General features: G+C 48.9%; 1 protein-coding gene across 2 annotated transcripts in view; it reads right to left on the bottom strand.

The window, feature by feature from the left end:
* The window catches only part of SLC6A17 (solute carrier family 6 member 17), a 31,599-nt gene that overhangs the window by 1,195 nt on the left and 9,247 nt on the right, over window positions 1-21,157 (bottom strand). The window contains exons 5-10 of one of the 2 annotated variants that reach the window (XM_003784049.1): window positions 20,923-21,033; window positions 5,723-5,964; window positions 5,271-5,463; window positions 3,038-3,230; window positions 2,146-2,305; window positions 346-508 (exon numbers count right to left, since the gene is read on the bottom strand). In XM_003784049.1, the coding sequence (XP_003784097.1) occupies window positions 346-508; window positions 2,146-2,305; window positions 3,038-3,230; window positions 5,271-5,463; window positions 5,723-5,964; window positions 20,923-21,033 (1,062 nt within the window). The remainder of the gene's footprint in view (window positions 1-345; window positions 509-2,145; window positions 2,306-3,037; window positions 3,231-5,270; window positions 5,464-5,722; window positions 5,965-20,922; window positions 21,034-21,157) is intronic. The other variant, XM_012801669.1, reaches the window with a different exon arrangement.

The raw sequence follows: 21,157 nt of genomic DNA on the forward strand, positions 1-21,157 counted from the left end.
ACTCGCTTGAGCCCAGGAGTTGGAGGTTGCTGTGAGCTGTGAAGCCACGGCACTCTACCCAAGGGGATAGCTTGAGGCTCTGTCTCAAAAAAAAAAAGAAAGAAAGAAAGAAAAACTGGCCAAGTGCATTAATCTTTCTGAGCCTCAGTTTCCCCATTTGTGCTACAGTCATAATGCCACCTCTCTTTTTGGGTTGTTGTAAAGATTACAGATTAGGTATGCAAAGCACCTGGCAGGGCCTGGCCCCCAGCAGCTACTCTGTAAAGGTTTATCCCCGTCAGCTGTTGCATTAAATTAGGCCTTGGAAGATGCGATGTCCCTGAGGCTTGGGGCCCCAGTCCTCACCTCTTCCTTGATCCAGGCACTGTAGCCCGGGGGTGTGACCCCCAGCTGGATGATGCTGGCAGTAGTGAGCACAGCCATGCACAGTGGAGACACGAACTTCCACATGTAGTAATAGAAGCGATAAGGTCGGAAGCCCAGCATCTCTGTCAGCTCCTGCATGAACCTGCCAGGCACAACAGAGGGCCCAGCAGTTTGCCACCCCCACCCCCACCCCCCGTACTCTGCCCTCCTCTTCCCATACCCACACCTCCTCCAGGAAGCCTTCACTGAACAGTCCCCTCCCTCCTGGGTCCCTGTGCTTCACATTCCCTAGCTGGCCTCTGGGAAGACTCTGCTGTCTCCCTCTAGCCTCCTCTGACTCAGTCACATCACCCCCCCCGCCCCACATGACATGACAGAGCCATTAAACACGCCTCTGGGTAGGTGAACAAACCAAACGGCTTGTGTCTTTATAGAACACCCAGACTCCTCTCACTGGCCTAGCTTGAGACTCCCCCTGCTGGAAAGATATAGATGTGCACTCCCCTAGCATTTAAAAGTAGCAAGTTGCCCTGACTCAGGTTTACCTGGAAGCTGGCAGGCCATGTACTTGAATGGCATACCAAAAAAATCATCTTCACCTCTATATCACCTAACTGAAATCTGGAATTTCCATTGTAAATGCAAGCAACCACAGTAGTATTAACAATATCCGTGACTTTGCCACCAATAAATTAAATCACAGATATTTTCATATCACATTTCAGTTGTTGAAGAGACCTCGAAATATTATTTACGTTCATTACTACTTCAAAATTATCAATGCTATTAGATCCACAGATAACTTAAGGCATTAAAAATAAAGTAGACACACGTTACTACAGATTTTCAACATTATTTTGCGATTTTTCAATGTAATTAGTGTTCTATATAATCCTATATATTTTATCGTATGCATTTAAAATAATATTCTGAAAAAGAGTTCAGGGGCTTCATCAGACTCCCCAAGGAGTCTGTGACACAAAAAAATAGTCATGGTCCCTTTGAACAACAGTTCTTCTAGCTTGACTCACCATGGGTTAAACAGAGGAGTGCTCCTTTTCTACCCCTGCCTGTCCCCTGTTGCACTCTCCCATGAGACAACCCCAGTGCCACAACCAGGTCCAGGCATCAGGGACAGTCAGACTCAATGGGTTAGTGGGGGGTGGGGAGTCTTGCCAAGGATAAGCACAGTGTGACCACAGTCAACATGAGGTGAGAGGGATCTAGTCCTGGAGCTTTTTGGGGACACATATTTGTCTTTACATGAGGGATGAGGCCAGGAGCTGACAGTGAGTATAGGTCCATCTTAGGCTTAGGCCATGAGACCAAATCCTTTCTTATAGCTGAATCCTCTTACTTCGCGTGACCCCCCACTTGGAGCCAAAACCATACCTCAGCTCACGCCCCTATCTAGTGCACCTTAAAATCATGAGTTTTACGTCTGTAAGTTAAGTCTACAAGTTAAGGGGAGGGGCCCCCTGTATACCCACGGAATGGTTAACAAGTTTAACAATTCTGAACAGAATTGGTACCCAGGAAAGGGTGATTTAAAGATGATGCTAGGACCTGAACTCAGGACTCCCAGGTCCTCAGCCTGGCTCTGTCTCTCACTGGACAATTAGCCTTGAGCAGCCATGTCCTTTGTGCCTCAGTTTTCCTAAGTGTTCTATAAGGGCACTTTCAGCTCTGCCATTCTAACTCTATGATCTCCTGCCTTTCCTGGGAGTCATGATAGGAGACCCCTTCTCCTGTCCCTACCTCTCCCCATGTCCCTCTTACTTCTTGGTTCCATAGATCCAAGCCACAGCGATGTTCTCAAGGATGACGATGACGGTGAGTGGTAGGGTAGCCGAATAATCATCAAACATGGTGACAAAGTAGTTTCCAGAGCGCTGGACGAACAACAGCCCCACGAAGAATGCAAAGACACAGCAGCCCACTGCAGAGAGCCAGGAGGCCAATGTGGGGGCAAAGGTGCACAGTGGGCAGGGCCTTGGGACACTCCTCCCCCTAGCAGGCCTGCTAGGTCCAGAGCCTGAGGCTCTGAGCTCTCACGCTGTCAGGCAGGGAGCATCTTGAGGAAGTCATGGTGGCTCATTTCTTCTCCCATGCCCCTGCCCCTAGCACAGTGCCTGACCCACAGCAGGTGCTCTACTTAACTTTAAATGATTCATCTGACTGTTCCCAGGGTCCTTTTCTCCACCCTAGTTTCCCCATTTGAGAAGAAGAGGATACTCTGCTCTGAGGATGCAGGTGAGAGGTAGCCCTGAATGGAGTCAGATCATTTCAGCAGGGACAGAGTTGGAAGTAGAAACACAGCCCAGGACTGGGAGTGACACAGGTGGGGCATAGAGCAAGACCAGTGCTGAGAGAGGGCACCTGCACGAGACCACTCAGCAGGCCCTTAGGGAAAGGGGCGAGCCACCCAAAGAAACAGGCCTATCTCCGGGCTCAAGTTTCGCTCAGATTTCCAAACCGCTTTCTCCTCCTGGCTCATGAGGGCTTGTCACTGAGCAGCACTGCCAGGCTCTAGCTGTGTGTGGTAGAGGCTTCTGGGTACAGGTCCTGAAGGACCTAGTTAGGACCCAATCTTTCTAAAATCAGCCAGAACCTGACTGCTGTCCACATGGGCAGCCCATGGGGCCTGGTAGGGGCTGCAGGGAAGAGTTACCTGTGAACATCTCCTTGGGCACCTTGAAGGTGTCAATGATGGGCGTGGTGATGCCCGCCATGGTGCCGATCATACTGCCCAGGCCCAGGTTGATGAGCATCAGGAAGAACATGACGGACCAGAACGGGGAGGCAGGGAAGTGCGTCATGGCCTCGGTGAAGGCGATGAAGGCCAGGCCTGTGCCCTGCACTGACTGAGGGGGTGGAGAACAGGGCTTGTGAGTGAGGCCACCACCCCACCCCGAATACCCCTGCTTCCTCACCTCTGCTTCGGAGCTTTCAGAATAACTACTCCCTCTTTCCTGGGGATCCCCATTTCAACCTAAAGCCGGCTGGTTTGGGCCAGTGTGTCTCAAACTTTAGAAGGCATCAGAATCTGGGGAAGTATAAAACACAAACTCAGAAGTTCACCTGGGGGACCATACAAGGACCTCAGGTGACTCAGATGAAGATGCTCATGTTTAGAAACACGCCCAGCTTAAGACCCTCACCCCCTGGCTCGGCGCCTATAGCTCAACCGGCTAAGGCGCCAGCCACATACACCTAAGGTGGTGGGTTCGAATCCCCAGCCCGGACCCGCCAAAACAACAATGACGGCTGCAACCAAAAATAGCCAGGCATTGTGGTGGGCGCCTGTGGTCCCAGCTACTTGGGAGGCAGAGGCAGGAGACTCGCTTGAGCCCAGGAGTTGGAGGTTGCTGTGAGCTGTGATGCCATGGCACTCTACCCAGGGGGACAGCTTGAGGCTCTGTCTCAAAAAAAAAAAAAAAAGACCCTCATCCCCTGAGATGTCCTCACTGATTGCTCTACATACACTGGCTGTGCCCAGCTCTGAACTTCTGATCTCCAGATCTGAACTTGGTGCTCTCAGCCACAGCTGCCCAAGGGAAGCACACCAGAACCTTTAAAAACACTGATGTCAGGGGCTCACCTCAAGGACAATGATTTTATTGGTCTAGGGTATAGCTAGGCATCTGAGTTTTATAAAGCCCCTCACGTGACTATTATGGTAGCCACGGTAGTCACTGCTTTAAAGCTGAAGCCCCTGCTTATGGGGCAAGTGACTACACGCTGCCCCTGACTTCACTTACACTTGTCCTGTCACGTTCAGTGATTTTGACAGTTACCCCTGGCTGAGTGGGTAATTCCTGTCACTGGGATGCTATTGAGGTTGTTTTGTGTAGAAAAACTATGATCGCATGACCATGCCTGGGGCAGGGTTCCCAGGAATATGAAATGAGGCAGTCCTTTATGCTACTAGTTGCCTGGGGAAGAAACCAGGGCAGGGAGCCCCAGGTTTTGCTGCTGTCCACCTGCAAAGGTGTCAGGCATGCAGGATGCAGCCCCCTCAGCATTAGGACCATGCCAGTCCAGTAGAGTCGACTTTAACATGGAGCTCAGCCATCACTCAGGGAAAGCGTCCCCGTCCCTGGTCCCATGAAGAAGGGCCAGGGTTAGTCCATGCTGATGGGAGCTGGCTTTGCACCATGTGAGACTTGGTGCCAGCAGGTCCCCAGGACACTGTGGGTGTATCTCTTCCTTGTTATCCCTTCTAACAGAGCAGTCATTTTGGAAGTGTCCAGCTATGCAAATATACATCAAAGCAAAGTGTCTAAACCTGGGCCCAAGCATTAAGGAGGAGGCAGCCCTCCTCTGCCCCTGCCCCACCTGGGGCTAAAGGTTATCATGGCAGAGGGAATGGATAGGGACATGTAGGGGAGGGAACAAAAGCATTAGGGGGTGGTTCAGAGACTGGACCCTGGACCACTGCCTAGATTTGAACCCTGGCTCTCCTTACTAGCTGGGAAACCTTGATCAAGCCCCCAACTTACAGGCTATTCATCTGTAAACAGTGGATGATATTAACACTCAACTCATAGAGCTGTCATGAGGGCCAAAGGAGATAGATAATAAAGGGCAGACACTAATCTCAACACTTATTTGGACCACAGGGAGCCCATTCAAAAAATGGGAGAGTTGGCCCATACGCTTATTGTGATTTCTGTGCTGTGTCTGCTTTGTGTCTCCATCTAGACTCAAGTCTACTCCAAGGCAGCAGCTTTGGCTGAGACCTTTCCTTTCTCTCATCACTACCCCTCATAGTAAGACCTTGCTTGTTAAAGACATGAATAACTTCCCACTGGCTTTCTGAGGCCTGCATTAGAGCTCCACCCACTCAGGGGTATTATTCTTTGGGCTCCTGCCTGTCCAGGGAAGGGCAATATGTCCCACACCTTGTTCAGTTCATCCTCCAGAAGGCAGGGGTCAAGACCCAGGGCTGAGAAGCCATCCTCCTTCACAGTCATAATGACATTGTACATCTCCATGTAGTCCTTCGTGGTCAGGTGGGAGAAGTTGACGTGGGGTGGGATGAGGTCCCGGCTTAGGACGTTGGTGTTGAGGTACCCCAGGATTTTCTCAGCATTCCTGCAGCACAAAAGGAGAGGGCCAGGTAAGAAGGCAAGGCTGGAGTGGCAGGTAAGGTGCTGGGGGCTTTTCCTAGGTACTAAGGCAGGACCCCCAAGGTCATCGACAGAACCATCTCTCAGCCTGTCCCTGTGGCCCAGGGCTGGGAACAGAGAGTGCTTCTTCCATCTTCATTGCTTTCTCTATGCCTGGCCCACCTGCCCACTCCCAGGTAAGGGAGACAGGGAGAAAGAGAGACAGGAGGGGAGATGCCACCTACTCGACCACACACTTCTCATTCATGATGTTGGCCTTGAAGCCCAGCACAGCAAACACCACGAGGGTGGCCAGCACTGAGGTGAAGAAGTTGATGAAGGACACCAGGGCAGCGTCAAAGTGGCAGTTGTTGTCCTGCTTGTTGTAGCTGGAGAAGGCAATGACGCCACCAAAGCCCAGCCCCAGGGCGAAGAAGACCTGTGTAGCTGCCTCCCGCCACACCTGGGGGTCCAGCATCTTGTCCAGCTGGGGGGAGGACCAAGGCAGAAGGAAGAAACAGATACAGAGATGATGGTTTTAATCATGGGCATGGGCACTGAGGGTTCCTCCACACCACTTTCCTCAGCTTCAACGGGGTTTACAGGTAGCATGGCATAGTGGTAAGATGCTGTGGCTGTGTGACCTTGACAATTCCCCTAACCTCTCTGAGCCTCAATTTCCCCACACAGATAGCAAGAGTATCAACTGCAGAGAATTACTTTGGGGCCTAGGTAAAATAAAATAAATGCCAAGTGCTTAGATAGTTAAGTTCTCAGGTAATTTTAACTACTATCATTATTTACCATGGAGCTAGCATACTAAGGACTATTGCCAAGGCTGTCAAGTACGTTATATAGTGTACAACCCTTGGGAGTGTCATTCACTTAGACTATGGTGTGAATGTTGCCTCTGAGGGTGGCACAGTGAACAGCCTGCCCAACAGTACAAGAGGATTGAGAACCCTGACACCTCCCCCACCTCCAGTGATGGAGGTTGAGAAGGGGAAAAAAGCATCTTCTCCCTTTGCCTACTTAATCTCTCTTTTCCAGAAAAAGAAGGCTGAGGTTCACCTACACACATCTACCCACTCCAGGTCAGAAAACCCCCCATTAACCTTGAAGCCCAGAAACCAGATAATTCCTGAAGAGACACCCCCACTGCCCCAAGGTTCCATCTGCCCTCAGCCTGAACAGGGGCCTGAACTGCAACAGAATTTGGAGTGGGGGGGGGCAATTTCCAAAGCCCTTTCCCCCATCCATTTTCCTTTAAATATTTGTTCCTCCAGCCAGGGACCAAAGTCTCATAGGGACCTGGTCTAAATTCTGACTCCTTTTTCTTTTTCTTTTTTTTTCTTTTGAGATAGAGTCTCACTCTGTTGCCATGGGTAGAGTGCCATGGCATCGTGATAGCTCATAGCAGCCTCAAACTCTTAGGTTCCAACAATCCACTTGCCTCAGCCTCTCAAGTAGCTGGGACTATGGGTGCCTGTGATGATACCCACTAGTTTTTCTATTTTTAGTAGAGATGGGGTCTTGGTCTTGCTCAGGGTGGTCTTGAACTACTGAGTTCAACGATCTACCCACCTTGGCTTCCCAGAGTGCTAGGATTATAGGCTTGAGCCACTGTGCCCAGCCCTGACTTCTATCTTTAAATAGCTTTGAAGCTTTAGAGAAGTGGTAGTGCTTGCTTTGTGAGCCTCAGTTTTCTCATCTGAAAAATGGAAATAATAATGAAGTCACCTTCTCAGAGTGATTGTGAGGATCAAATGCACAGCAATAAGTAATGACTCGTACATGGTAGCCCTTAATCCTGACAAAATGATGCTGACCTAGTCAGGACAGATGTTTTTGTTTTTGTTTGCAGGTGGCAGGGATTAATATTTACATTCTGAAAAGGTAAACTGAGATCCCAAAGATGAAATTACTTGCTCAAAGCAATTGAGCTGGTTAGCTGAGGCACAGATCTGATAAAAGCACAGATCATCTGATGCTGGGCCATGACACTCTCCTGGCAGGAGCTGCTGACTGAGTCCACCTGTCACCTATGCTCTTCAGAGCACTTTCTGCTCGACCTGTGCTACCGAAGTGGACCTAAGTGGCCTCACTCTAGACAGACTAGAGGAACAACTTACTGCAGCCACAAGCCCTGCATGGGTCCTGTCCCACCTGACCCTTATGTGTGCCTGTGGGTTAGTCTGTTGCCCATCTGAACAATGAGGCATTGAGCTTTATGAGTACAGCCCTCACATCCAGGACAGAGGGCCCACCTGCCTGCCATCCCAGCAGCATCCTAGGCATGCCACTCCACCACTGAGGTGTCAGCAAGCTTGGAGGGTAGGCAGAACAATAAAGCTGAGTGAGGTGCCCATTTGCTGACAGGGAAGGCAGGGGTGGTGGTAGAACCTTGGGACTTTCAGGGCCTGGGAACAACTGGAGACCCAGGGAGACTGTCTGGTTGGTGAGTGTGTACTCTAGGAGAGGTTGGTCCCCCACCCCACACAAAATAGTTGCAGCCATCTTTAATACAACAAGAGAGCCCAACCTAGGCCATTAAGGGTCTGCAAGCTCCCTGGGACGCATGAACAGAGCCTCTCCTGAGGCTCCCATATGCTCAGCAGGTGGAAGGTGTCAGGGCTCCCTGTGGTTATGACATGCATCCCCCCATCCATCAATCCTGGAGCTGCTGCTGTGGGCCAGGCCCAGCACCAGGCAACAGGGAGACACAGGGAGAAAAGCCCGGTGGTTTCTCAACCCCTGTGAAGTTTTGCATTCTCGGCAGAGAGACAGACATTAGCCAAATGATCCCACAAAAAGATGCTAAATTGCAAAAGTGACAAGGGCTTGAAGGTCAAGCACCCAGTGCTTGGAGAGCCCATGGAACGGAGATTTGAGTGAGAAGCCTAGCTTTCATCAGCTTTCAGAGGTCAGCTCAGTGACCTCCCTGGACCCCAGAGGAAGGGATCACTGAGCTGACCTCTGAAAGCTGATGAAAGGAGGGAAAAGCATTTGGGAAGAGGGAACAGCATGGGCAGAGGTCTTGAGATGGGACAGAGAATGGTGTGAAACGGGAATGGAAACGGTCAGGTGGCTGAAGCAGAGATGATAAGGCAGCGGTGTACAGGCGAAGGTCTGTATGAAACCTTGTCTTCACCCTAAGAAAACACTTAGTTTGAGAAACCACCAAGAGGTGTGAAGAAGGAGGGCCACAGCCAGACACGGAATGAGGGGATGCAGCAGACCTGGAGAAAGCGCCTTCCACACTCAGGTGGGGGGAATCCTGGCATTGCCTAGGGGTGCCCATGGAGAGAGCTTAGTAGGAGAAACCAAGGAGACACAAGGAGGGATTAGAGATGGGGGATGCTGGGCAGAGAGAGGCCTAGGTGACGGCCATGTTTCTGACTTGCTTACCTGAGCAGGTGGAGATGGGACCACATAGAGAGGAACAGGTCCAGGGGGTTGGACAGGGAAGATCAAGACATTAGTTCTAGAAAGGATGAGTTGAAAGTGTCTATAAAACATCTATGAGAAGATGTCAAGTGGTCAGCTAGCCATATGAGTTTGGAGTTTAAATGAGAGAACTGAGCCGGAGAAAGAATTTATAGGAAAGCCAGGTGATCAGAGAAATTGAGCAGGGCTGTCCCACACTGCTGGGGACCCACCACACTTGCACAGGTGGATGTCTGGTTTTTAAAGTAAGACGAAATGTCATCTTCTCTGCAAAGTAACACAGGCCCATGTTTCCTTACCTAAAAGCCCTGGGATCTAACTGGCTTTGGAATTCTAGTTTTGTAATATATTCTAAGATGGAATTTGTTTTATTTTAGAAAGGTAATATGGTGCATATGCCACTTAAATACATAATACCCGAGTGGGGTCCAGGGCAGCACCCTGCAATCTAACATATTAGTATTTCTGCAGCAGAACATGAATATTCACATTGAGTGAATGGATGAAGACTATAAATAGCCTCACATCTGTGCAGGTCATTTCGTCTTCAAATGAGTTCTGAGGGAAACAAAAAAGGGAAACAAAACCAATGTTTGGTTTTCAGGACTATTTAGATCTTGGATAAGGAAACACAGGCCGATACTATGCCTAAAAGAAATAGGAAGACATAGAAGAGAAGAAGGCAATAATCATGGTCCAAACACATGTCCTTTTTTCAACTCCCTTCTCTTGAGGGAATTAAAAAAAAAATCTTCCCAGAAGGCTTCAGAAATTAGCAGAAGGATTACATAGGCCTGGATGGCACACTGGCTGCCTTTCATTGGTGTGCAGGGATGTCAATCATGACAGGTCTACCACAGCCTGCTGGGACCTGGGCACTTCTCTCAGCCTAGAAATGAGGGCTCTGCAGTTTCGAGAATTTCAGCTATGAAGAAGTATGGGATTTTGTAAGGGAGGGCAGTTGAGATGAACATAGTTCATCCAGGTCATGTCCTTTGCATGTTGAAAAATCTTTGATGGTTCTCCATTGTCCTTTTTTTTTTTTTTTTTTGAGACAGAGTCTCACTCTGTCACCTGGGTAGAGTGCTATGGCATTATAGCTCAGAGCAACCTCAAACTCTTGGGCTCAAGTGATCCTCCTGCCTCAGCCTCCTGAGTAGCTGAGACTATAGGTGTGCACCACCATGCCTGGATAGAGACATTAGTTCCAGAAAGGTTGAGTTGAAAGTGTCTATAAAACATCCAAGATAAGATGTCAAGATAAGATTTTGGTAGAGACAGGGTCTTGCTCTTGCTCAAGCTGGTCTTAAACTCCTGAGTGCAGGTGATCTATCCTCCTCAGCCTCCCTGAGTGGTAGGATTACAGGTGTGAGCCACTGCACTAAGCCCCCCATTTTCTTCCATTTTTATGTTCTGAATACTGTAAATGCAGTTAACTTACTACTCTACAAAAACACTATCATCACTACTTGGGAGGCTGAGGCAAGAGAATCACTTAAGCCCAAGGGTTTAAGGTTGCTGTGAACTGTGATGCCACGGCACTCTACCCAGGATAACATAGTGAGACTCTGTCTCAAAAAAAAAAAAAAAAGGAAAAAAAAGGCACCATGGTCTTTCACACTTCTACCTTTGCCTAGGCTATTCCCTCTGCCTGGAATTCCCTTCCTTCTACTGACTTTGTGGTGAACTACTATTTATTTCCCAAAACCTGCACAAATATCATCTCCTGTTAATGTTTTTCCTCACTGCCTCTGGCCAAGCTAGTCATGGTCCTTGGGTGCTCACAGGCATGTCAATACCCACATCACAGGTTTCTTCCTTTCAACACTCCGTGATTAGGTGGGAGCCCACCTCCCGGTCATGTTTGCAGGAACAGTGCCTGGCATGTGGAAGAGAAGGAATGAGTGAGGAGCAAAAGAGACAGATGGGCAAAAGCTGATCTTTTTCTTTGAGGTTGTGTGCAGGGCTGAATGGGCCAGACAAGGGGTTGTGAAACTGTACCAGTGTTTCAGGGCCAAGGTGCTGTCTTCTACTTTCTAAAACGTGGTCATTTTGGGTGGCGCCTGTGGCTCAGTGAGTAGGGCATGGCCCCATATACCGAGGGTGGCAGGTTCAAACATAGCCCTGGCCAAACTGCAACAACAGAAATAAATAAATAAATAGCAGGGCGTTGTGGCAGGCCCCTGTAGTCCCAGCTACTCGGGAGGCTGAGGTAAGAGAATTGCCTACACCCAGGAGTTGGAGGTTGCTGTGAGCTGTGATGCCATAGCACTCTACCGAGGGTGACAAAGTGAGACTCTGTCTCTGAAAATAAATAAGTAAATAAAACCTGATCATTTTAATGTTGGCTTTATCTCCTCCTTTCCTTTCCTCTTCTCTTTCATCCTGATTTCCTTTTGACCTATGTCAGTCATTTTTTTTTTTTTTTTTGAGACAGAGCCTCAAGCTGTCCCCCTGGGTAGAGTGCCGTGGCATTATAGCTCACAGCAACCTCCAACTCCTGGGCTCAAGCGAGTCTCTTGCCTCTGCCTCCCAAGTAGCTGGGACCACAGGCGCCCGCCACAACACCCGGCTATTTTTTGGTTACAGCCGTCATTGTTGTTTTGGCGGGTCCGGGCTGGGGATTCGAACCCACCACCTTAGGTGTACGTGGCTGGCGCCTTAGCCGGTTGAGCTATAGGCGCCAAGCCTATGTCAGTCATTTTTAAAGTTTTTACCAAAAGGTCCAGACCATCTGGGAGCCCCAAATACCTGCCACCATTAGGGTTCGCATCACTCCCGGGGGATGTGGATACATGGTTTGACCTACTTATGGTTTGTGGCCAAATTTCATATGTAGAGGCAGCCACTCCAGCAAGGACACCACCATCCCAAATGGCACTTCAGAGCTGGCCCTGTAGCTTGAGCGATTTCTCAGAGGATAGAATAGACACCATGTTGGATGAAAATAAAAATGTGATTTTGTTTGTCGAAATGGTTTTTCTTCCATTTTTAAAAATTATGGCCTATTTATTATAAAATGTACAGAGGTAGAGCAGAAAGTATAAGGAACTTCCACATATACATCACCCAGCCAATTGACAGAGCCCAATCTAACATCCACAGAACCCTGGGAGGCATCTGAGAGGGCCAGACCTGGCCTCTGAGGAGGAAAGTGCTGCTGTGAGCTGAGGGGGGCCTGGGCACACTCCCGTCTGGCCCCAGCCTGGAGGAGCGCTCTTTTTGGTGCAGATGAGCATAGATGCTGCGCTAATCTGAGGGTAAACTGAGCTGTGTGCCTGCAGTATAGAAGCCTATTATTCAGTGACTTTAAAGGGGCTCTTTGCAAGATCCCTGGGTGAGGATGTATGATTCCAACACGTGTCAATAGAGGAGGAACACATGGCCAGACTCAGGAAAGCCCAAGGCCCTTCCAGGCATGAGGATGTGTCCGCAAGAGGAGAGATGGGCAGGGGGCTTTCCCTCTGGAAGGTAAGCCTCGAGCTCTCTTCTGAACTAGTTTCCTGCCATTTCTTTTGCACAATGGCTGAGTCACTTCCTCACGCAGGGGAACAAGGTGTTTCAAGGCATTTGAGTCACTGGCATGATGATGCTTCTGACTCCATCAGTAGCTGCTGAGTCCTCGCCTGGGCTAGGGTGTGACAGGCGCACACATCCTTGCTTCTCAGCACTGCTGTGCACCCCCAACGTGGAGCCAGCCAGAGCCATGAGACGCCAGATGGCTCTGGAGCACTGGATTCCCACTGCCCAAGAACAGTGTCACCTTCACAAGGGATGAGGATAATAATAGCTAATGCTTACCATCCGCACTCCACTCTCCAGGAGCAGTCCTGGGCATACTCCTGATGACCCCAAGACAAAGGAACCCCTGCTCACCCCGTCTTGCTGCCAAGGAAACTGAGTCCTTGGAAGTCAGGGACCTTGCCCACCGACAGCCAGGGGAGGAGCTGAGGTGTGAAGCAGCTCTTCTGGCTCCAGAGCCCATGCTCTGGGAACAAGGCTGGGCACCTTCAGCACCCAGCTGAGATTCCGCCACTAGCTTCTACACCCGGCCCTTACACCTGTGGGGCTCCCACTTCTCTTTCATGGGAGTAAATGCACACCCTTGATCCTGCATCCTCCTTTTGCTCACCCTGTATCCTAGATACCTGGTTCCCCTCCTTCTCCAGACATAGTGCAACGTCAGTTTCCTGTGTGCCCCTCCAGTGATGTATGATGCATATACCAGGAACATACACACATACACGTGAATGTGTGTGTGTGTTTCTCTCTTAGTTTCCTTCCATCCACACCAACATTGTCATGGACCTTGCCACATCTTGGGGCCACCACCCTTGGCCCAAGCCTCAGCACATCCTCAGCATGCTGAATTGGGGACCCACAGTGTCCCAGAGCTCCTGGCCAGCCACTCCTCTGCCCCTGCCACTCACACCTCATCTCTACAGGTATCCAACCTCTCTGTGCTTTGGCTTCCGCATCTGGGAAGGTGCAATCGCAGTATGTCACTTGAGGGTTAAATCAGTAAGTGAGCTGTGTCTAACAGAGCTTGGCACACAGGAAGCACCACCCATTGTAAAGCACAAGCTTGCTTAAGTACCTCACTGATGTATGGGAACAGCCTGCTTCAGAGAGGCGCAGATGGAAAACATGGCCCATCTTGGTGTGGCCAAAGTGCTGGCAATCGCCATGCTGCTGGAGCTCACTGCACATGCCCTACCCTAGTCCTGATGGGCTGACTACACCTGGCCCTGAGTGCTGCTCCTGGCTACTCGTGCCCCAAACTTCTTACACATTTACTTCCCGCTCGCTCTTCCTCAGACCTGCACTCCACCCCCTCCATTTACTCTCAGCTGATCACCTTGCTTTCTACTTCACTGAGATAATTGATGGAATCAGAAGAGAACTCTCCACAGCTTCTCATCTGCCAGCAGCAGTGCCAAGGGCTGGGGCTGGCCCTTCTCTCCTGTTACTATGGGGATTGTGTGCGCTCCTCCCTGAGACCAGCTCCTCCACTTGGGCCCTGGAGCCTCTCCTTTAGCAGCGATTTCCCCCTCTTTTCTTGTGCAAAAAAGTTGCTGGGTCACATGCAACTCTGTTTAACCTTTTGAAGAACTACCAGACTGTTTTCCAAAGCATCTGCACCATTTCACCTTCCCACCAGCAGTGTGATGGATTATTTTTTATCATCTTACAAAATTCTGAAACAATACCCTTGACCTCCATGGCCTCTCCAGCTACCACCTAACTTCTCTGCTCCCCTTTACAGCCAACCATACCACAGAGGTGCGCAACCATTGTCACAATCAATTTAAAACCTCTCCATCACCCCCAAAAGAAAGCCCATGCCCATTAGTAGTCACTCCCCAGGTCTCCCCCAACAATTTCAGAAGCCCAGTCCTAAGAAACCACTAATCCACTTTCTGTCTCTGTGGATTTGCCTATTCTGGATAATTCATCCAATTGGAATCAGACAATATGTGGCCTTTTGCGTCTGCTTCTTTTGCTCAGCTTACTGCTTCCCGGGGTCTTCCAGGTCGTAGCATGTGTCTGCGCCTCCTTCCTTGTTACATCCCGTTGTGTGCATGTACCACGTTTTGTTTATCCATTCTTCTGATGGACATTTGGGTTGTTTCTACTTTTCGGCCCTTACAATAATAATGCTGCTGTTCATGTGGAAGCTTTTCCGTGAACATATGTTTTCAGTTCTCTTGGGTATGTGCCCAGGAGTGGAGTTGCTGGGTCACATGCAACTCCGTTTAACCTTTTGAAGAACTACCAGACTGTTTTCCAAAGCATCTGCACCATTTCACCTTCCCACCAGCAGTGTGTGATGGGTTATTTTCATCATCTTATAAAATTCTAAACTAACACCCTTGACCTCCATGGGCCTCTCCAGGTATCATCTCATTTCTCTGCTCTCCTTTACAGCAAAACTCCCGGAAATAAGTGGTCTCTATCACTTGTCTCCCATTCCTTCCTTCCCATTTCCCCCTTAACCCGTTTCTGTTTGATTTGCGCCCCCTCCAAACAGCCTTTGTCTAGGTCACCAGTGACCTGTCACTAAGTACATGAATTGTTTCTGAATCCTTCTCACCTGACCTCTCTGCAGCTTCAGGCATGCTGATGAGTCCCTCTTTCTTAAGACATCTTCCTCACTCTGCCTCTGGGATGTCTGTCCGTCTGCCCACCCCTCCCCCACCCTCTAAACCCTGGGGCTCCAGTGCTCGGTCCTCTTCTCTATGTTCACTTTCCATGTGATCATACACCAGTCTGTGGCCTTACACTCTGTCACCACAGACTCCCAAATTTATACCTCCACCCCAGCCTCCAGATTCTCATCTCCACTGTCCACTCAACATCTCCACTTGGAGACAGAGTAGACCTTTTAAACAAGTGTGTATCCAACAGGCACCTGATGTTCCCACTAACTCTGCTCCTCCCACTGCATCCCCCGATCCCCATAAATGTCAGCTCCATCCTTCTAGTGGCTCAGGTGAAAGAGCTCACAGTCGCCTTGACACACACCTCATCACATCCAATGGGACGGTGAATCCTGTTGACTCTGCCTCCTACTCGCATCTTCAACGGAACCACCTCCTGCCATTCCCATTGCCACCACCTGGGCTCAAACCCCAGTCACCCCTCACCTGGAGGAGCCTCCTGGTGGGTCTCCCTGTCTGTCCCTTGCCCCCTCAGATTCTCTGTGGCAGCCCTCTAAGGGACTTAGAGAGGTCCTCCTAAGACAGAAGTCAGATCGTGTCACCCCTCTGATCTCTGAATGGCTCCCGTTTCACTCAGAGTAGGTGTTGAACTCCTTGCTAGCCTCCAAGACTCTCACCATCTACCTCTGCACTGCCTCTCACCACACGTCTGACCCCCTCCTCCCTCTATTCCAGCCACACTGGCCTCCTTGAATATGCCAGCTAGATCCTTTTCCCACATTGTTCTCTCTGGATGGAAAGAACTACCTGCAAATACCCACTAGCCTGTGCCCTGACCTGCTTCAGGTCTCCATTTACATGTCACTTCTCAGCGAGGCCTTACTGGACCACACTATCGAAAATGGCAACTCTTCTCCCAAATGCCCTAATCCTTTCTCCTCTTTATTTTCTCCTTAGCAACACCAATGAACAACAATTCCTTATCCTATATTATCTTATACTACCTATCTCCCTCCACCAGAATATAAACTTCCTGAAGGCCAGGAGGTTTGTCTGCTTGGTTCACTGCTAAAACCCAGGGTCCAGAACAGTGCATTCAATGAACCTTTGCTGAAAGAATGAATAAAGTGAGTGATTTAGGTGGTTGCCATTTTTTTTCCCCTTTGAGATAGAGTTTTACTTTGTTGCCCTTGGTAGAGAGCCATGTCGTCATAGCTCACAGCAACCTCAAACTCTTGGGCTCAAACAATATCTCTTGCTTCAGCCTCCTGAGTAGCTGGCATTATAGGTGCCCACCACACTCACTGCCCAGCTATTTTTAGAGATGGGGGTCTCACTCTTGCTCAGGCTGGTCTCGAACCTGTTGAGCTCAGGCAATCCACCAGCCTTGGCCTCCCAGAGTGCTAGGATTACAGGCCACCATGCCTGGCCCTGGGTGGTTGCCACTTTTGCCACCAAAACAAATGCTGATATTGCAATCAATATTGCACACTGATCATTTTGCTTGTATGTGAACCTATCTGTAGGATATGTAGGAGTTGTGTGTGAACAGATCTGTAGGAGTGGAGTTGCTGGGCTGAAGGATGTGAACAGTTGTACTTTCCCTGACAGTTTTGATGGTTAGAAAACCCTCCCTAATCCATCACTTTATGTTGAGCAAATAACATGACTAAATGCATGGTACCTCATGCTGACCTGGATTTTTAACTAATGGATGGAAAAAAAGTAATCAGGAGAAAATCTGTCCAAGGAATTAAAGAAGTTCATTAGCCATTAACACAAATTACTGTTGCATCAAAGATGCTGGAAGGTCATCATGGTATCTTGACCACATTCATTCCTGGTATCCAGCAGCTGTCTTCAGAGGACAGTGACCGAAAGTCCAGGTCCTATATATGGAGATTATTTCTGATGTTAAAAGACTTTATGGAAGGGAAGATCTTTCCAGTCATTTAGCATAATCCGTGGAGAGCCTCTGCTTCTCCTACATGGGTTCTGAGATGCCCTGGCCAAAAACTTTCTAGGACTCTGTCAAGGCTGCCAAATGGCATGGCCCCTGGGGATGTCATTCACTTTGTGAGCTATGTGATTGGAATCAGTGCACAGCATGTGTACTCGATAGCAACGCTCTAGGACAAGAACGTGAATTAGCTCCCAGGGCCCCTCAAATCTCCCCCATCCTATAATGAAACAGTCACAGTGCTGCAACATTAGTTTGCTACATATGAGCTGTCAGACAATTGTGTCTGACAGTGGGCCCACCCTTTTGTGCAGATAACTTGGAGGGATTTGTAAATAGGAACCTCACCTCAGCCATCACCACTGGCCTTACTTGCCTTAAATGAACAGTGGCACAGGTGGTTTAGGGGTCCTTGGTGGAGGACTTATTTTCTGAGGGCCTTCAGGCCCATCCTTCCAGTTCACCATCCCTCCAGGGTCATGGACAAGAGCTGCCCCATGTTCAGTAGTTAAGTTCTCAAAAAGGGCCCCACAGGCTCTATCCAGACCTGAAAGTCAGAGTTGGATGGGCCCAGGGCCACTCCATATTGGTTCTTGGTGACTTGACCCCTCCAGGGCTTTCTGAATTTGATTTTTCAAAGCCTCCACTCATGAAAACCCTGGCCTCTGCAAATGCTAGTAGCTTCACATGGTTTCCTGAATGTCTAGGAAAGAGTTTTAGAAAGAAGTGCCCCCTGTTGTTCAAAGTGCACATCAACCATTTTGCCCCCATCTGATCTGCAGAAATTGAAGTCTGACAAATGTGAAGCAACTGGGACTCTCACATGGAACTGGTGGGGGTGTTAACAGACATAACCACTTTGGAGAACATTTTAGCTAACATATAGAAAAACTGGAGATAGGCATACCCTTTGAGACAGCCATTTCACTCCTAAACATATACAGTAGAACTTCCATAGTTGACCACCTCCCTACAATGACCACCTCCTCATGCTGACCTAATTTTCACAGACTGAACGTGTACCACATATGTCTGGTACTATACGTATCAGTATAGTAGACCTAGTCCCTTATGTCGACCATCTCTGTATATTGGGCAGTTTAACTTACAGAGGTTCTACCCTACAGAAGCTGCAGCATTATTAGCAATGGTGAAAACAGGAAACAACTTAAATAATTATCAACTAGAGAATGAATGAATAAGTTTTAGTTTAGTCCTATAGTGGAATATTATATACTGTTTGTTATACAGCAGTGAAAACTGATGCCCTAAGCTATATATCAATATAGGTAAATCTCAAAAAATAGTGCTAAGCAAAAATAAAGCAAGTTGTAGAAAGATATGTATGACTCCATTTATGTAATGTTTAAGAATATGCATAAACGCTATACATTATTTATAGATTCATATACTTGTATAACAAATTTCAAAGAATGTATAATCAGGATAATCTCAAACTCAGGGCAGTGGTTATTATGTTTTGAATCCTGGCAACCCCACAAAATCACATGTTGGGACCTAATCCCCAGGAAGGTGGTATTAGGAGGTGGGGACTTCGGGAATGGGATCAGTGCCCTTATAAAAGAGGCTCAAGGGAGCTCCTTGCTCTTCTGCCAACTGAAGATACAGAGAGAAAGTCCATTTTTGAAGTAGACAGCTCTCACCAGATACTAGATCTTCTGGCACCTTGATCTTGGACTTCCCAGCCTCCAGAACTGTGAGCAATAAATTTCTATTGTTTATTAACTCAGTCTAAGGTATTTTTGTAATAGCGGCAGGAATGGGCCATGACAGTGGTTATCTTTGGCAAAGGAAGGAGATGCGATCAAAGGCACTTCAAGGGCATCTGTAATATTACTTAAGAATACTTATTATATTATTTTCTATGTGTTTATATGCCTGGGATATTTCATAATTAAAAACATTTTGAAGAGGGTCTGAATCCAGTGGGGAGCAGTATTTTTCGTGTTGAGAGTGGTGGCCCATCCTGGTGAATCTGTTCCCCTTGCTTGTGGAGTTAATCCTGGGTACTCTTATCACTATTCAGGGCCCACCTGGTGACCTTTGTGACTCTGCACATTTATGAGCATCGCCAGAGCATATAATTTCCTCATTAAAGTTCAATAAAATATAACTGAAAGACTCAAATGAATACTTTAAACTGATCGTGATTCTAGTGATACAGCTGAAGTAATTCATAAAAGCAGCTGGTTTTCTTTTCATGGCCATTTGCCCCCAAAGAAAGCAGGTTTGCATTTTTTCTTCTCCATCAGATGTCACGTGTTCACAACAAACCTACAGCCAGCCACATAGCTGGCTCACATTCATGCCTCAGAGTATTCATCAAATGCTTCATAAAGTGGACCTTTGTAGGCTCGGCGCCTGTGGCTCAAGTGGCTAAGGCGCCAGCCACATACACCTAAGGTGGCGGGTTCAAATCCAGCCCGGACCCGCCAAACAACAACGATGGCTGCAACCGAAAAATAGCCTGGCGTTGTGGCGGGCACCTGTGGTCCCAGCTACTTGTGAAGCAGAGGCAGGAGACTCGCTTGAGCCCAGAAGTTGGAGGTTGCTGTGAGCTGTGATGCCACAGCACTCTACCCAGGGTGACAGCTTGAGGTTCTGTCTCAAAAAAAAAAAAAAAAGTGGACCTTTGTAGATGTTCATGTAGAAACCTCAGGTGTTATATCCAAGAACACCAAGGGCCAATGTATGTCCTGTCTGGTGATCACAGGGTAGTATGTGCCCTGGACAGTGCCACCTCCCCCCCACCCCCCACCAAACATCAGGAACCTATTCCTAGCAGCAGGGAAGGGGAGTCAGGAGGGAATGGAGATTTCAAACCCTGCTTGGTCTTCCCATGTCATCTGCATGAGCTGTCTGTGTAAGGACACACACACACACACAAGCTCAAGGTGGCATCAGTGAACACTGAGGACTTCCAGCTGGACTGGCTGGGTTCTGATCCTGAGCTGTCATGTCACAGGGCCTCTGAGGGCTGCTCACTGGTTGGCTGCATTTGGAGGCAGACTTCTCGGCCTGACCAGCTGGTTACTAATGTATATGGTGTGGGGCAACTTGAGGGCAAGCCAATCTGCATTTGGAAATCTCTTGTTCCTCGTAGACTGACTCATGTCAGCTGTGCCCAGTGGGCTGACAGCTCATAGAGAGGCAAGGCCAGAGGTACGGATAGATTGCCACTAGAGAACCTGAGTGTACATCCTCAGGACGCCTGTGGCTCTGTGAAACATGAACAGTTAACCTGCTAGTCCTGCTTGTTCCCACCTGGGTGACAGAGAGCTTCAAGAGGAGGTGTGACTAGGTTCAGTAACGTTAAAATCACTACCCTCGTGGTCTATTCTCTTTAGTAAGATAGTAACTTCATTCCTCTGATTTGGGTACAAAGTAGGATTCCCAGGAATTCTCTTCCCTTGGGCATCTTCTTGGTTCCCGCTGTCATCCAATGAAAGCCCCGTGAATGAATGAATGAATGAATGAAATACCCTACCCCTGTGCCCGAGCCAAACCTGACTTCCCACCGTTGCCTCAAGCATGCCCAGTGATTCTCCACACCCTTGCCCGTGCCGTCCTTTTGATTACAACATCCCAGGGCTGTTCACCGCAATCCTACCTGCTCCATAAGGCTCATTTCATTGTCTCCTCCCCGAAGCTTTTTCTAAGTTCATCCAAATTGATGTGATATACCTGTCCTTGGAACCTTGAGGGCAGGGCCCATGCCCCCTTCCCTGTGCATCCCTCCAGGGCCTGATACATCTAACACATAACAGGTATTCAATGTGCATTAAATGGCATGAAGCTAATCAGGCCCAGTGGGCCTGTCGGTGTCCCCTGGTGTGTGGGAGTCCCAAACCCTTACCTTGGGAGTGAACATATGTAAGATGCCATCAACTGCCCCTCTCAGCAGCAGCCCCCGGACCAGGAAGCAGGCCAGCACCACGTAGGGAAAGAGGGAGCTGAAATACATCACCTGCAGAGAGAACAGGGACGCACCATCAGGCAGAGCCCCTCTAGCAGCTGGCATCCCTCTCCCTCCTCACAGCTGGGGCACATGAGCCTCCTCTGATGGCAGCAGAAACCAGAGCCCTGGAACC

This window comes from Otolemur garnettii, unplaced genomic scaffold (assembly GCF_000181295.1).
Source record: "Otolemur garnettii isolate 467f Iridium unplaced genomic scaffold, OtoGar3 scaffold00010, whole genome shotgun sequence".
Classification (NCBI taxonomy): domain Eukaryota; kingdom Metazoa; phylum Chordata; class Mammalia; order Primates; family Galagidae; genus Otolemur; species Otolemur garnettii.